Genomic DNA, 18144 nt, shown 5'->3' with positions numbered 1-18144 from the left:
ACAACAAGGAACACAGCTACTCTATATCTAACAGAAAGCCTTCCTAAAGGGTTTAGGCCATTTTTAAAGGAGCCCAGAGTCTGAGGTTCCTTCATCAGTAGCCCTAGTCAGCGGCCTGTCACACTGCCAGCTCTGCTGCAAAGCCAAAAGAGGGTGACGCAGTGCCAGCAAAGTGTGGACACCTGGAGTTTCTGGTTCAAATCCCAGTTCCACTGAAAGGGATGCATGTTTGACTACATATTAATGTATCTCCAAACAGGTGTGGTCTGTTCTCACCTCCCAGAAGCTGTCTGTGCCATCCTCCTGGCTGGCCGACTCGTCATAGGCACCCGACATGATCCTAGATTTGTCAGAGAGGACGTGAGGAGGTTTTGGTCTTGGTCTTCAGGCACTGAGGGAAGGAGAAAGAGGATCATTAATAATAGCAATACAATGTGGTCAGCTGCATTCATCCAAACTACAAAAAATACAGCGAAAGGCCATTTCAGAGATTTGCTGTGGGAATTGAAAAGAAACTATTAAAGTTGTCCTTCTTTATACGTGTAAACATTAGATCCCTTTAATTCATAATGGCATCAAATAACATTCAGCCCAAACAGGTGTGAAACAACTGATGACTGAAGAGCAACAGAAGCTACAGCCCTCCCTCCATTCTGTTCTGGTACAACAGTCCTCCCTCTGTTCTGTTCCTGGTACAACAGTCCTCCCTCCGTTCTGTTCCTGGTACAACAGTCCTCCCTCTGTTCTGTTCCTGGTACAACAGTCCTCCCTCCATTCTGTTCCTGGTACAACAGTCCTCCCTCTGTTCTGGTACAACAGTCCTCCCTCCGTTCTGTTCCTGGTACAACAGTCCTCCCTCTGTTCTGTTCCTGGTACAACAGTCCTCCCTCTGTTCTGTTCCTGGTACAACAGTCCTCCCTCCGTCCTGTTCCTGGTACAACAGTCCTCCCTCTGTTCTGTTCCTGGTACAACAGTCCTCCCTCCATTCTGTTGTGGGTACAACAGGCCTCCCTCCGTTCTGTTCCTGGTACAACAGTCCTCCCTCTGTTCTGTTCCTGGTACAACAGTCCTCCCTCCATTCTGTTGTGGGTACAACAGTCCTCCCTCTGTTCTGTTCCTGGTACAACAGTCCTCCCTCTGTTCTGTTCCTGGTACAACAGTCCTCCCTCCATTCTGTTCCTGGTACAACAGTCCTCCCTCTGTTCTGGTACAACAGTCCTCCCTCTGTTCTGTTCCTGGTACAACAGTCCTCCCTCCATTCTGTTCCTGGTACAACAGTCCTCCCTCTGTTCTGGTACAACAGTCCTCCCTCCGTTCTGTTCCTGGTACAACAGTCCTCCCTCTGTTCTGTTCCTGGTACAACAGTCCTCCCTCTGTTCTGTTCCTGGTACAACAGTCCTCCCTCCGTCCTGTTCCTGGTACAACAGTCCTCCCTCTGTTCTGTTCCTGGTACAACAGTCCTCCCTCCATTCTGTTGTGGGTACAACAGGCCTCCCTCCGTTCTGTTCCTGGTACAACAGTCCTCCCTCTGTTCTGTTCCTGGTACAACAGTCCTCCCTCCATTCTGTTGTGGGTACAACAGTCCTCCCTCTGTTCTGTTCCTGGTACAACAGTCCTCCCTCTGTTCTGTTCCTGGTACAACAGTCCTCCCTCCGTTCTGTTCCTGGTACAACAGTCCTCCCTCTGTTCTGTTCCTGGTACAACAGTCCTCCCTCTGTTCTGTTCCTGGTACAACAGTCCTCCCTCCGTTCTGTTCCTGGTACAACAGCCCTCCCTCCATTCTGTTCCTGGTACAACAGTCCTCCCTCCGTTCTGTTCCTGGTACAACAGTCCTCCCTCTGTTCTGTTCCTGGTACAACAGTCCTCCCTCTGTTCTGTTCCTGGTACAACAGTCCTCCCTCCGTTCTGTTCCTGGTACAACAGTCCTCCCTCTGTTCTGTTCCTGGTACAACAGTCCTCCCTCTGTTCTGTTCCTGGTACAACAGTCCTCCCTCCGTTCTGTTCCTGGTACAACAGTCCTCCCTCTGTTCTGTTCCTGGTACAACAGTCCTCCCTCCGTTCTGTTCCTGGTACAACAGTCCTCCCTCTGTTCTGGTACAACAGTCCTCCCTCCGTTCTGTTCCTGGTACAACAGTCCTCCCTCTGTTCTGGTACAACAGTCCTCCCTCCGTTCTGTTCCTGGTACAACAGTCCTCCCTCCGTTCTGTTCCTGGTACAACAGTCCTCCCTCTGTTCTGGTACAACAGTCCTCCCTCCGTTCTGTTCCTGGTACAACAGTCCTCCCTCCGTTCTGTTCCTGGTACAACAGCCCTCCCTCCATTCATTCTGTTCCTGGTACAACAGTCCTCCCTCTGTTCTGTTCCTGGTACAACAGTCCTCCCTCTGTTCTGTTCCTGGTACAACAGTCCTCCCTCTGTTCTGTTCCTGGTACAACAGTCCTCCCTCCGTTCTGTTCCTGGTACAACAGTCCTCCCTCTGTTCTGGTACAACAGTCCTCCCTCTGTTCTGGTACAACAGCCCTCCCTCTGTTCTGGTACTGGTACAGCAGCCCTCCCTCTGTTCTGGTACTGGTACAGCAGCCCTCCCTCTGTTCTGGTACAACAGCCCTCCCTCCATTCTGGTACAACAGTCCTCCCTCTGTTCTGGTACAACAGCCCTCCCTCTGTTCTGGTACTGGTACAGCAGCCCTCCCTCCGTTCTGGTACGGGTACAGCAGCCCTCCCTCCGTTCTGGTACTGGTACAGCAGCCCTCCCTCTGTTCTGGTACAACAGCCCTCCCTCCATTCTGGTACATCAGCCCTCCCTCCATTCTGGTACAACAGTCCTCCCTCCATTCTGGCACAACAGCCCTCCCTCTGTTCTGGTACAACAGCCCTCCCTCCATTCTGGTACAACAGTCCTCCCTCTGTTCTGGTACAACAGCCCTCCCTCTGTTCTGGTACTGGTACAACAGCCCTCCCTCTGTTCTGGTACTGGTACAGCAACCCTCCCTCCATTCTGGTACTGGTACAGGAACCCCCCCTCCGTTCTGGTACTGGTACAGCAACCCTCCCTCTGTTCTGGTACTGGTACAGCAAAGCAACCCTCCCTCTGTTCTGGTACTGGTACCCCATTTCTTGTTTTATTATCTTTCTATATTTGATCAGTTTTTCTCTCTGCATTGTTGGAAAGGGACCGTAAGCAACAATTTCACTGTTGTTTACACAGCATGTGACCAATATGTCATTAAAAAACACCTCAGACTCCATGAGGAATGATTTGTCTCAGAACAAAATAACAGTCTATCCATGCTCAAACGTTAGTATTTCTAATATTAACCCAGCGCTGAGTAGAAAGGGTAACATGCTAGTATGGAGAATGGTTTCCACTAACAGTGTTGTGGCTGGTTGAGTCCTTAATCAAGGCAAATATCATATTCTGTAATGCCTATGGCAGTAGAGCCTACAACTTCCAGATTGTACTCCAAGAGAGTGACCGATACACTTTCACATCCGATACAGCAACCCCTCATCAGCCATGCAATCACCTTGATGGCAGTCTGCTACCAGCAATAACAACGTATTTTAATTTGTAACCTTTTATTTAACTAGGCAAGTCAGTTAAGAACAAATTAATAACAAATACTTATTTACAATGACAACCTACCCCGGCCAAATCCGAACGATGCTGGGCCAATTGTGCACCGCCCAACGGGACTACCAATCACAGCCGGATGTGATACAGCCTGGATTTGAACCAGGGACTGCCGTGACACCTCTTGCACTGAGATGCAGTGCCTTAGACCGCTGCGTCCCTTGTGAGCCCAATAACAATAACACATCTTCACCAAACCAAGGATGTCGCATTTACAGCAACGACCTGTAACTATTCCCCAGGTCGTTGCTGTAAATGAGAATGTGTTCTCAGTCAACTTACCTGGTAAAATAAGGGCAAAATTGAAACACAAATATTTTAAGCCACTCCCGAGGACGAAGGCCCAGTGACGCTGCCTCGGAGAGACAATAGAGGGCTCTGCTTTAGAGTGGGGGTGGGGGGTGGGGGCACTGCATGGGTATTTGGGTCACCTCAGCCGTCCTAAACTAATGGCTGGGAAAATACTTTTGACAATTGGGAGAAGGAGAGAGGGAAAACGAGAGAGAGAGAGAGAGAGAGCGATACAGACTTCAAAATGCAGTTTTTCCCCAGACAAAACGTGAGCAGAACGGCTTTGGTTAAAACACAAAAAGGGCTTCGGCTGCATGGGGAATGTGTGAGAGCTGGGTGTGCACCACAGTTGGTTAATCCATCCAGAGGAGGCTTTTGTTCTAGTGTAGGACAGTCCTGTCTGGGAACAAGGCTAGATGGTAGTGTATACACACAAACACCACCTCACGCCTCCTCACCCGTTACTATCTTTCTGGCAGACGGCATATTTCTAAATTCTTCCTGTCCTAAACCATTGTAATATGTACAGAAATCAATACTTGAAATTGATCACAATTCTAATGTATTAAGGCCTAGTAGTCTTTTACACAAAAGAACACTTCTAGTCAGTCCAGTTAAACATCTAGTCAGTCCAGTTAAACATCTAGTCAGTCCAGTTAAACATCTAGTCAGTCCAGTTAAACATCTAGTCAGTCCAGTTAAGCTCTAACACACCTAAGGTGACGAAAGCAGTAACAAACCATTCTTGCTGTCTCATCAAAATCACCATGGAAAGGAACATGAAGTACCCTTTTTCTCCTCTACATACCCCAGCAACACTATGAAGAAGATCACAACACACATATTTCATTAGGGCTCTCCATCTCCACACACATAACCAAATATATACACACACACACACACGCACCTCAACCTCAAACACACCAGCACATCAACCAACTGCAATAACCAGACAGTGAGAAACCACTCTAGGCTATAGCCAAGACAAAGGACTGCAAATGAATGCACCCAAAAAGAGGAGGGACGCAGGCAGACTACCTCCGTCCTAACAACAAAAGCCTTACCCCCAGTCCTCCATTAGCAGAGTGAGACACGACGGCTAGCTACAGATACAGCTCCAGCTCTGAGGCACGTGGGCTCCACTCCTCTCTCTCCTCTCACTCTTCTCTCCTCCCACCCCTTTGTTTTTGTTCAGCTCAGAGCCCCGTTTTCTCAGACAGCTGAGCTCTCACATCATCACATCATACACCGTCAACAAACATAGACACTGTCTTATCCAAGAGCACAGACACTTCTGGCCAGGCAACGTGTTGAGTGAAAGCGTGTGTGTGTGTGTGTGTGTGTGTGTGTGTGTGTGTGTGTGTGTGTGTGTGTGTGTGTGTGTGTGTGTGTGTGTGTTTCTCAATGGCTGAGTGATAATCCTCTGGTGTTTTGCTTGAATGGTTCAGTCAAGGAGGAAGAGAAAAGAGACTCTCATAGGGAGACGGGGGAGGAGGAACGAGGGATGAGGAGAAGGGTGGGGGGAGGAGAAATGAGGAATGAGTGGAAGGGTGGGGGGGATGAGGGATGAGGAGAAGGGTGGGGGGAGGAGAAATGAGGAATGAGTGGAAGGGTGGGGGGGGTGAGGGATGAGGAGAAGGGTGGGGGAAGGAGGAACGAGGGATGAGAAGGGTGGGGGGAGGAGGAACGAGGGATGAGGAGAAGGGTGGGGGGAGGAGAAACGAGGGATGAGTGGAAGGGTGGGGGGGACGAGGGATGAGGAGAAGGTTGGGGGGAGGAGGAACGAGGGATGAGGAGAAGGGTGGGGGGAGGAGGAACGAGGGATGAGAAGAAGGGTGGGGGGAGGAGAAACGAGGGATGAGTGGAAGGGTGGGGGGGACGAGGGATGAGGAGAAGGTTGTGGGGGACGAGGGATGAGGAGAAGGTTGTGGGGGTGATGAGGGGGTGTACTAACCATGGCATCATGAGGGCACAGGATTGCATTGATTGATAGGACTAGAGACGATGAGGGTTAAAGGAGAGACATGGAGGTGGGGAAATATAGTATGAAGAGCCTCTGATGTGTAGCTAGGGAAGAGAGTGAGACACAGTGAGGAGGAAACAGAGAAGCAGACAGAAATGGAGAATACAGGAGTAGAAGGTAGAGGTGATTGAAGATGGAGGGAGAGAGTAAATTGTACAGGTGTGACCTTTACGACAGATGCCTGCCTAAATTAAGACCCAATCACTGGCCACTTTAATACATGGATCACTAGTCACTTTAAACAATGCCTCTTATTACATATCTTACATCATTCACATCATATGTATATACTGTATTTTATACCATCTATTGCACCTTTCCTATGCCGCTCGGCCATCACTCATCCATATATTTATATGTACATATTTTCATTCACCCCTTTTAGATTTCTGTGTATTAGGTAGTTTTGGGGGAATTGTTAGATTACATTACTGCACTGTCGGAACTAGAAGCACAATCATTTAGCTACACTCGCATTAACATCTGCTAACTATGTGTATGTGACTAATAACATTTTATTTGATTTGAGGTAATAGAGGGAAAAGGCATGTATTATTATAATTATTATTATTATTACACAAGAGGTTGACTCCACTTCAAGAGAAAAATAGTGTGTATTATCAATCTCATCTAATATTCAAAGGCGGATTTGCGAGTTGCCATGCAGACAGAAAGCCAATAATAAAACCCTGATTTGAATATTCATGAAGCCAAGAGAGCAACTCAGTGCTATGATGAGACAGTCATACGTGAGGGTGATCAGCAGCCAGGAAAATCTGGCAGCACATTCCAGAACAAAGGGTAACATGACGATGCTTTTACAACAGCTGATAGACCTGTGTAATATCATGCCATTCCTGTGAATGTAACCAGTAGTGCTTTCCTGTATAGACCGAGTTGCTAGAGAGGAGGGGATGAGATGAGAGGTGATTAAACGTCACTGGGTAGGGCGCTAGACAGAGTGATGCTGAGCAGGGCAGGACAGGGGAGGGAGTGGGGGAGGGGGGCAGTGGTAAAATAAGGGGGCCACAGCTACAGCTCCCAGCTAGTCACAGTAAAATTCCACTGCAGTAAAGGACAGGTCCTCAATATCTCAGAACCCAAGGCAGCACCACAGCTATTTATCATAAACACTCAATGTGCTGCCTACACATCTCTCTGACTGCAGGCACTCGAGTACAGGTCGAGGAAATATTCAGGAAACAACCGAACTGCAAACTGATAACAATAACTTTATCTTAGGGCTTTTAAAGTCAAAATGTAGTCCTATTCTCTTAAAAAAAGCTATTTTCAAATCAACTGAATGAATTCCTGTAATGTCCAGTTCAAAGGCGTAGTTCACTGTACTGCTGACATTTACATAAAACACTCCCTCAATCTATGTGCTTTGGTAATTTCCCTTGAAGGTAACTGTGTAAGTCCCAATTCCACTGGGCCATACCAACTAAGTCCCAATTCCACTGGGCCATACCAACTAAGTCCCAATTCCACTGGGCCATACCAACTAAGTCCCAATTCCACTGGGCCATACCAAATACACAGCATTTATTGGAAATGGAAACCTACGAAAATATAGGCCTATTTGAATTTTTAAATCCTCCAGGTAACTTAAGCCAACTGTTAACCTACAGAGTACGAAACATGAATGCAAACATGCTTTCTGCGGTCAGGCTACTAAGGTACCTTGACAAATGATGACATGATGTCTGTGGTTGTACAGTAAATTGAACATGTCCTGGTTTGATTAGATATGAATCATTTGTCATTGTAACCCTGAGACTGCCTTGTGTCTGAATGGTGGCGTAAGCTACAAGAGTATGTCAGAGCAGACAGGCTCAACACTGATTCACATTCATTAGGCCAGGGGTTTGTGCATTGTATTCCACTTTAAAACAGGTGTAGACTGACCAACCGTCCTTCTGAAGCACTACTGTGAATGGCCGTAAGATGTCATCTGTTGAAATGGCTGTCGTCCATTCTTGACACATTGGACTAGTTCATATACTGTAGCTTTATAACAACGTATAACGTAACATTAATAGTGATACACTCCCAAAGTGTATCATGAAGAAACGGAAAGGCATCATACTATCGAAAGTTTATCCCCTGGCTAAGAAATGAGAGAGAGAAGTTCATTCATTCACTTATTCATTCATGTCACTCTGTAAACCAAACAGAAAGACAACAGACAGAAAACACCACTGTGCTAGCTTTGTCAATACCTGATGTCTTCATCTACACCCGGAGCAGTATACAGTACTCCAACAACAAAGCATCTGGGTGAAAGGCTTCTAAAACAGTGTTCAGCGAAGCGGCACTGCCAGGGAAGACATGAAATATCGTTACACCGACAGCAACAAGAGGTTTTCAGTCTGACAGAGGAGGTAAGGAAGCTATTTCAAATAGGCCTACCGAACGCACCCAATGGGAGTGGAGACCTAGTAGATCTCCGAAAATGCCCTCACCTAAAGATAACAGACACGCACATACACGCATGAACACGCACGCACACACACTTTCCTCACTGTCTCTGTGTTCCTCCAGTACCCAACTGTTGCTGCCCCTGATACGCCAAAAATCCCACTACACTAGGATCTAGGATCTAGGATCTAGGATCTGACGTTGGTCATATGCAGCACTCGTTTTATTCAGGAGAGACGCTGCATCCTGATGATCTCATCCTGCTCTACATACAGAGACAGTAGACATCATCAATTATTCAGTCGTACTGTGTAAACAGATAGGAGCAATGACCAACTCTACACACCTAGAGGCCTCCGCCAGGGTCCCACAGCTCCAACTCATCCCATATCATTTACCATACAGTACAGACACACTGCCAGTCTCAATCAGGAGTGCTGTCATCTTATCAACTATCACTACCTTAGCATTGTATGCAAATCTAATTGATTTTACAGGCCTTTTCAAATAATTTCTGGGGTTCTGATATTCTAAGCCAGCAAATATGCTCGCAGATCGCCCTACACAAAATAATAGGTTATACGCACAGACCAATAGAATAGTATAGTCTGTCACTGTGAGTCAACCAATAGAATGGCATAGTCTGTCACTGTGAGTCAACCAATAGAATGGCATAGTCTGTCACTGTGAGTCAACCAATAGAATGGCATAGTCTGTCACTGTGAGTCAACCAATATAAATGGCATAGTCTGTCACTGTGAGCCAACCAATAGAATGGCATAGTCTGTCACTGTGAGTCAACCAATAGAATGGTATAGTCTGTCACTGTGAGTCAACCAATAGAATGGCATAGTCTGCCACTGTGAGTCAACCAATAGAATGGTATAGTCTGTCACTGTGAGTCAACCAATAGAATGGTATAGTCTGTCACTGTGAGTCAACCAATAGAATGGCATAGTTTGTCACTGTGAGTCAACCAATAGAATGGTATAGTCTGTCACTGTGAGTCAACCAATAGAATGGTATAGTCTGTCACTGTGAGTCAACCAATAGAATGGCATAGTCTGTCACTGTGAGTCAACCAATAGAATGGCATAGTCTGTCACTGTGAGTCAACCAATAGAATGGCATAGTCTGTCACTGTGAGTCAACCAATAGAATGGCATAGTCTGTCACTGTGAGTCAACCAATAGAATGGCATAGTCTGTCACTGTGAGTCAACCAATAGAATGGCATAGTCTGTCACTGTGAGTCAACCAATAGAATGGCATAGTCTGTCACTGTGAGTCAACCAATAGAATGGCATAGTCTGTCACTGTGAGTCAACCAATAGAATGGCATAGTCTGTCACTGTGAGCCAGCTGAGTATATGAGTTAGTCAACAAAAAAAATGTAAAAGGGTTCTGTTCTTCGGCTGTCCCCGATAGGTGAACACTTTATGGTTTCAATCCAGGTATAACCTTTCACACAAATAACCCTTTTAGATTCTAGATACCAAGTTGTTTTTCTGAGTGGTCTTTAGTTCCATTGTTCCACTCACCTTTCTATGCAACGTCTTCCAGTCAGAAGTCTGTAGAGACAGTAGGGACTGTAGAGACATCCAAGAAGACAACAAAACTCCTGTTGCATTTTCCACCCACTCTATAAACCCTGATCAATGTCCAACCACTTCATCTATAACCTCATCTTACATCGGACTCCTCCTTGTGACACACACAGCCTCTCCCTCTCTCTGTACTTTAACACCAAGCCCAAGCAGAAACAGATCAGACACTAACTAACCAGACAACACCTTCCTACAACAAAACACAGCCATTAAAATGCCCTGGCTCACTCGGGTCTCTCCCAACAATGACAGGATACCCTAACCCGTCCCTCCCTGTTAAACTCCCTGGGAAACTATGCTGATGCTCTGCCCAGCCCACTTCACTCCCCAGCTGAACACAGCTGAAGGGAGCTGCAGTGGCCTCACCAGCAATGTCCAATTGATAAAAAAAAGTTCAATTGATAAGAGCAAAGCATGAGTCACTCTAAAGGTGACCTCACAGTTGACTAACAGCGAAGGAGACAGCAAACAGAGCTGCTCCCTACAGATTCCTCCTTGGGACGGGAGTGCTTGGCCAACTCCCCAAAACAAAAGATTGGCACTGGAAGCAGCACAGGGGGGGGGGGGGGGGGGGGGGGGGTAGAGAGAGAGAGAGATAGACAGAGAGAGAGTGAGAGATTAGACCCAACCAAATCATGAGAAAACAAAAAGATAATTACTTGACACATTGGAAAGAATTAACAAAAACACAGAGCAAACTAGAATGCTATTTGGTCCTACACAGAGAGTACACAGCGGCAGAATACCTGACCACTGTGACTGACCCAAAATTAAGGAAAGCTTTGACTATGTACAGACTCAGTGAGCATAGCCTTGCTATTGAGAAAGGCCGCCGTAGGCAGACATGGCTCTCAAGAGAAGACAGGCTATGTGCTCACTGCCCACAAAATGAGGTGGAAACTGAGCTGCACTTCCTAACCTCCTGCCCAATGTATGACCATATTAGAGAGACATATTTCCCTCAGATTACACAGATCCACAAAGAATTCGAAAACAAATCCAATTTTGATAAACTCCCATATCTACTGGGTGAAATTCCACAGTGTGCCATCACAGCAGCAAGATTTGTGACCTGTTGCCACGAGAAAAGGGCAACCAGTGAAGAACAAACACCATTATAAATACAACCCATATTTATGCTTATTTATTTTATCTTGTGTCCTTTAACCATTTGTACATTGTTAAAACACTGTATATATATAATATGACTTTTGTAATGTCTTTATTGTTTTGAAACTTCTGTATGTGTAATGTTTACTGTTCATTTTTATTGTTTATTTCACTTTATATATTCACTTGATATATTATCTACCTCACTTGCTTTGGCAATGTTAACACATGTTTCCCATGCCAATAAAGCCCTTGAATTGAATTGAATAGAGAGTGAGAGAGAGAGAGAGAGAGAGAGAGAGAGAGAGAGAGAGAGAGAGAGAGAGAAAGAGAGAGAGAGAGAGAGAGAGAGAGAGAGAGAGAGAGAGAGAGACCAGCCCCCGGTGTCATGAAAGATCAGAAGGGCTCAATGAGACAATAATAACATGAGAGAAAAGCCTAGAGCATAACAAAGTGCAGTAAACATACACACTTCCCTATTGTGGTGACATCAAATTTACATCAATTATGACATCTATTTGCTTACCAAAACGTGTGTATCCAGGGTATCTGAGAACAACACCCTCTACCACCCACACATTCAGGAGGTTTTGTACAGAACAGCTGAAGAAAAAAACAACAATATTTTTAGTCAGATGGATTGGTCACTCAACTTGTTATCCAATGACCTGTTTGCAATGATCTTGTTTTAACCTTTTAGTTAACTAGGCAGGTCAGTTTAATTAAGAACAAATGATTTTTTACAATGATGGCCTAGGAACAGCAGGTTAACTGCCTTGTTCAGGGGCAGAACGACATATTTTTACCTCGTCAGCTCAGGGATTCGATTTAGAAACCTTTTGGTTACTGGCCCAACGCTCTTTTTTTAATACATTTTTTATTTCACCTTTATTTAACCAGGTAGGCTAGTTGAGAACAAGTTCTAATTTACAACTGCAACCTGGCCAAGATAAAGCAAAGCAGTATGACACAGACAACAACAGAGAGGTACACATGAGGCCTCCCGGGTGGTGCAGTGGTTAAGGGCGCTGTACTGCACTGCAGCGCCAGCTGTGCCACCAGAGACTCTGGGTTTGCGCCCAGGCTCTGTCGTAACTGGCCGCGACCGGGAGGTCCGTGGGGCGACGCACAATTGGCCTAGCGTCGTCCGGGTTAGGGAGGGTTTGACCCGTAGAGAAATCCTTGTCTCATCGCGCACCAGCGACTCCTGTGGCGGGCCGGGCGCAGTGCACGCTAACCAAGGTTGCCAGGTGCACGGTGTTTCCTCTGACACATTTGTGCGGCTGGCTTCCGGGTTGGATTGCGCTGTCTTAAGAAGCAGTGCGGGTTGTGTATCGGAAGACGCATGACTTTCAACCTTCGTCTCTCCCGAGCCCGTACGGGCGACAAGAGACAAGGTAGTAGCTACTAAAACAATTGGATACCATGAAATTGGGGTGAAAAAGGGGTAAAATTCAAAAATATATATATATATACATATAAAAAAAAGAGAGGTACACAAGGAGTAAACTATAAACAAGCCAATAACACAATAAACAAGTCAATGACACAGTAGAAAAAAATGAAGTCTATATACAGTGTGTGCAAAAGGCATGAGGAGGTAGGCAATAAATAGGCCATAGGAGCGAATAATTACAATTTAGCAGATTAACACCAGAATGATAAATGAGCAGATGATGATGTGCAAGTAGAGATACTGGTGTGCAAAAGAGCAGAAAAGTAAATACATTTTAAAAAGTATGGGGATGAGATAGGTAGATTGGGTGGGCTATTTACAGATGGACAGCTGCAGCGATCGGTTAGCTGCTCAGATTAGCTGATGTTTAAAGTTGGTGAGGGAAATAAAAGTCTCCAACTTCAGCGATATTTGCAATTCGTTCCAGTCACTGGCAGCAGAGAACTGGAAAGAAAGGCGGCCAAATGAGGTGTTGGCATTGGGGATGATCAGTGAGACATACCTGCTGGAACGTGTGCTACGAGTGGGTGTTGTTATCGTAACCAGTGAACTGAGATAAGGCGGAGCTTTCCCTAGCATAGACTTATAGATGTCCTGGAGCCAGTGGGTCTGGCGACGAATGTGTAGCAAGAGCGACATCATATATACAGAGAAAAGAGTCGGCTCGAGAATTGAACCCTGTGCTACCCCCATAGAGACTGCCAGAGGTCCGGACAACATACCCTCCAATTTGACACCCGGAACTCTGTCTGCAAAGTAGTTGGTGAACCAGGCGAGGCAGTCATTAGAAAAACCAAGGCTATTGAGTCTGCCGATAAGAATATGGTGATTGACAGAGTCGAAAGCCTTGGCCAGGTTGATGAAGACGGCTGCACAGTACTGTCTTGTATCAATGGCGGATATGATATCGTTTAGTACCTTGAGCGTGGCTGAGGTGCACCCGTGACCGGTTCGGAAACCAGATTGCACAGTGGAGAAGGTACGGTGAGATTCGAAATGGTCAGTGATCTGTTTATTAACTTGGCTTAACTTGGCTTAACTTGGCAACTTGGTATGTATATATAGGTCTGTAACAGTTTGGGTCTAGGGTGTCACCCCCTTTGAAGAGGGGGATGACCGCGGCAGCGGATAGTTTTACAAAGAGAGGTTCCAGATTGTCTAGCCCAGCTGATATGTACGGGTCCAGGTATTGAAGCTCTTTCAGAACATCTGCTATCTGTATTTGGGTGAAGGAGAAGCTGGGGAGGCTTGGGGGGGAGGGGTAGCTGTTGGCCCGGGGTTGGAGTAGCCAGGAGGAAGGCATGGCCAGCCGTTGAGAAATGCTTGTTGAAATGTTCGATTATCATGGATTTAACAGTGGTGACCGTGTTACCTAGTCTCAGTGCAGTGGGCAGCTGGGAGGAGGTGCTCTTGTCCTCCATGGACTTTACAGTGTCCCAAACCCTTTTGGAGTTAGAGCTACAGGATGCAAATTCCTGCTTGAAAAAGCTAGCCTTTGCTTTCCTGACTGACTGCGTGTATTGGTTCCTGACATCCCTGAACAGTTGCATATTGCGGGGACTGTTCGATGCTATTGCAGTCCACCACATTATGTTTTTGTGCTGGTCAAGGGCAGTCAGGTCTGGAGTGAACCAAGGGCTATGTCTGTTCTTAATTCTGATTTTTTTTGAACGGGGCATACTTATCAAAGATGGAAATTACTTTTAAAGAATGACCAGTCATCCTCGACTGACGGGATGAGGTCAATATCCTTCCAGGATACTGTTCAAATATTTTATAAAGGTTTAAGATATATGATTAAATAATTCTACCCAGAAACTTAACCATTAGGGTTTAGAGGTTATGTAGCATGGACAAGGAGTAATTAAAAATAATAAACACCGGTCCAACTAGGTTGAAAACAAAGACAAAGAGAAGCCTTAACCTATGTTTGAACCGACCCGGCTATAACTCTGGGGAGATAAGATAGGACAGGGAGAGCCCCTCCAGGTTTCCCTTATCTGGGGGAGACTGGAACTTTTAGCTTTGTAGTGATCATCTGTGGTGAGAATTGTAGAGAAGTAGATAGCTCTCCTAATGTTAGTGTGCATGTACAGTATGTGCGTATGTTAAGAGAATGTTATATAAGGTATGTCTTTGTATATGCACAGGAGAGCTCTCGCAAATAAACTTGGATTTGACCAATTGTGAGCTGGGAATTCTGTCTGTTTCATTTAAAACCAGAACATTACAAACTCTGGTTTGCAGACCTATAAGGATAAGTGAAATTTATGAACATTGATTACAAAATTCTATATCAGATACCCGGGCCAGGTCGATTAGAAAGGTCTGCTCGCAGAAGTGTTTTAGGGAGCGTTTGACAGTGATGAGGGGTGGTCATTTGATCGCTTACCCATAGCGGATACAGGCAATGAGGCAGTGATCGCTGAGATCCTGATTGAAAACAGCGGAGGTGTATTTGGAGGGCAAGTTGGTCAGGATAATGTCTATGAGGGTGCCCATGTTTACGGATTTAGGGTTTGGTGGGTTCCTTGATGATTTGTGTACGATTGAAGGCATCTAGCTTAGATTGTAGGACTGCCGGGGTATTAACCATCTCCCAGTTTAGGTCACCTAACAGAACGAACTCTGAAGCTAGATGGGGGGCGATCAATTAACAAATGGTGTCCAGGGCACAGCTTTGAGCGGAGGGGGGTCCATAGCAGGCGGCAACAGTGAGAGACTTATTTCTGGAGAGATTAATTTTTAAAATTAGAAGTTCAAACTGTTTGGGTATAGACTTGGAAAGTATGACAGAACTTTGCAGGCTATCTCTGCAGTAGATTGCATCTCCCCCTTTGGCAGTTATATCTTGACGGAAAATGTTGTAGTTGGGTATGGAAATCTCAGAATTTTTGGTGGCCTTCCTAATCCAGGATTTAGACACAGCAAGGTCATCAGGGTTGGCGGAGTGAGTGAGTAAAACAAACTTAGGGAGGAGGCTTCTGATGTTGACATGCATGAAACCAAGGCTTTTTTGATCACAGAAGTCAACAAATGAGAGTGCCTGGGGACATGCAGGGCCTGGGTTTACCTCCACATCACCCGAGGAACAGAGGAGGAGTAGGATGAGGGTACGGCTAAAGGCTATCAAAACTGGTCGCCTAGAGTGTTGGGGACAAAAAATAAAAGGAGAAGATTTCTGGGCATGGTAGAATAGATTCAGGGCATAATGTGCAGACAGGGGTATGGTGGGGTGCAGGTACAGCGGGGGTAAGCCCAGGCACTGAGTGATGATAAGAGAGGTTGTATCTCTGGACATGCTGGTTATAATGGGTGAGGTCACCGCATGTGTGGGAGGTGGGACAAAGGATGTATCAGAGGTATGATGAGTGAAACTAGGAGCTCCATTGTAAACTAAAACAATGATAACTAACCTAAACAGCAGTAGGCATATTGGCATTTGAGAAAGACATACAGCGAGGCATAAAGTAATCACAGGTGTTGAGAAGACTATAGAGTTCAGGTGCATCCTTGTCATTTCCGGTCACAACTTGCAGACTTGTTCACGTGCTGCTGTGCGTTTTGTTGCCAACCTTACTTTGCTACCTGACAACTTTACTGTTTTTACTTTTGAATTCCGTTTATATTTTTAGTTTTTCCCTCACTCAACTTTTTCACTCCGGACGTTTTATCTGGACATGGTTCGCCAGGACCTTCACCAGCCAAAGCTAAGTAGTAACATTAACATGATGCCTTCTAATTGCAGTCGTTGTACTCATAATATACAGGAGAACGATCGCCTTACGGCGAGGATAGCTGTGCTGCAAGCCCAGCTTCAGACGCAATCGTTAGGCAAGGGTAATTTCAGTGTAGGAAAGGATGAAACAGCGTCTGTGCCACCAGTAAGTACAGATAGTAATGTTAGTATAAATCCCCTCGCACGGTCCCCGCAGCCGGACAACTTTCTCATGGCTTCTGGAGGGAAATGCTGTAGGAATGCTCAACCGGTGACGCTCATTCAGCCGACAGAAACTTTCAACCGGTTCTCCCCATTAAGCAGCGAGTCGGAGTCAGAGGCCGAGCCTTCTCTGGTCTCTACTCCACCCGTTACGGGGTCTGAGACGCCGAAGGCTCCCACCATTAACTCTGACAAATTGAAAACCCTAGTCAATGGCGACTCCATTACTCGCAGCATTGGACTTAAAATGAATCATCCAGCGATCATAAACTGTTTACCAGGGGGCAGGGCTACCGACGTTAAGGCTAATCTGAAGATGTTGCTGGCTAAAGCAAAAACTGGCGAGTGTAGAGAGTATAGAGATATTGTTATCCACGTCGGCACCAACGATGTTAGGATGAAACAGTCAGAGGTCACCAGCTTCAGGATGTAAATCAGCTAGAAAGATGTGTCGGCATCGAGTAATTGTCTCTGGCCCCGTCCCAGTTAGGGGGAGTGATGAGCTCTACAGCAGAGTCTCACAACTCAATCGCTGGTTGAAAACTGTTTTCTGCACCTCCCAAAATATATAATTTGTAGATGATTGGCCCTCTTTCTGGGACTCACCCACAAACATGACCAAGCCTGGCCTGTTGAGGAGTGACGGACTCCATCCTAGCTGGAGGGGTGCTCTCATCTTATCTACGAACATAAACAGGGCTCAATCACCCCTAGCTCCACAATGAAATAGGGTGCAGAACAGGCAGAAGGCTGTTAGCAAGCCTGCCAGCTTAGTGGAGTCTGCCACTAGCACAGTCAAGTGTAATCAGCTCAGCTATCCCCATTGAGACCGTGTCTGTGCCTCGACCTAGGTTGGGCAAAACTAAACATGGCGGTGTTCGCTTTAGCAATCTCACTAGAATAAAGACCTCCTCCATTCCTGACATTATTGAAAGAGATTGTGATACCTCCCATCTGAAAATAGGCCTACTTAATGTTAGATCCCTCACTTCATAGGGCAGTTATAGTCAATTAACTAATCACTGATCATAATCTTGATGTGATTGGCCTGACTGAAACATGGCTTAAGCCTGATGAATTTACTGTGTTAAATGAGGCCTCACCTCCTGGTTATACTAGTGACCACATCCCCTGTGTATCCCGCAAAGGCGGAAGTGTTGCTAACATTTACGATAGCAAATGTCAATTTACAACAAACAAAAAATGACGTTGTCGTCTTTTGAGCTTCTAGTCATGATATCTATGCAGCCTACCCAATCACTTTTTATAGCTACTGTTTTACAGGCCTCCTGGGCCATAAACAGCGTTCCCCACTGAGTTCCCTGAATTCCTATCGGACATTGTAGTCATAGCAGATAATATTCACATTTTTGGTGACTTTAATATTCACATGGAAAAGTCCACAGACCCACTCCAAAAGGCTTTCGGAGCCATCATCGACTCAGTGGGTTTTGTCCAACATGTCTCTGGACGTACTCACTGCCACAGTCATACTCTGGATCTAGTTTTGTCCCGTGGAATAAATGTTGTGGATCTTAATGTTTTTCCTCATAACCCTGGACTATCGGACCACCATTTTATTACGTTTGCAAACGCAACAAATAATCTGCTCAGACCCCAACCAAGGAGCATCAAAAGCCGTGCTATAAATTCTCAGACAACCC

General features: G+C 45.9%; 1 protein-coding gene across 7 annotated transcripts in view; it reads right to left on the bottom strand.

Moving 5' to 3' along the window:
- Nucleotides 1–18144, bottom strand: part of LOC110494727 (protein kinase C and casein kinase substrate in neurons protein 1) — a 41718-nt gene that overhangs the window by 10994 nt on the left and 12580 nt on the right. For 2 of the 7 annotated variants that reach the window (XM_036950779.1, XM_036950785.1), the window contains exon 3: nt 277–391. In XM_036950779.1, the coding sequence (XP_036806674.1) occupies nt 277–336 (60 nt within the window). In that variant the 5' untranslated portion in view covers nt 337–391. Of the gene's footprint in view, nt 1–276; nt 392–4664; nt 4882–4988; nt 5254–8169; nt 8265–9908; nt 10248–11610; nt 11694–18144 lie in introns of those variants that run through there. The other 5 variants (XM_036950783.1, XM_036950782.1, XM_036950780.1 and 2 more) reach the window with 5 other exon arrangements.

Source organism: Oncorhynchus mykiss, chromosome 17 (assembly GCF_013265735.2).
Source record: "Oncorhynchus mykiss isolate Arlee chromosome 17, USDA_OmykA_1.1, whole genome shotgun sequence".
Taxonomy (NCBI): domain Eukaryota; kingdom Metazoa; phylum Chordata; class Actinopteri; order Salmoniformes; family Salmonidae; genus Oncorhynchus; species Oncorhynchus mykiss.
This window is presented reverse-complemented; position numbering and strand designations above follow the sequence as displayed.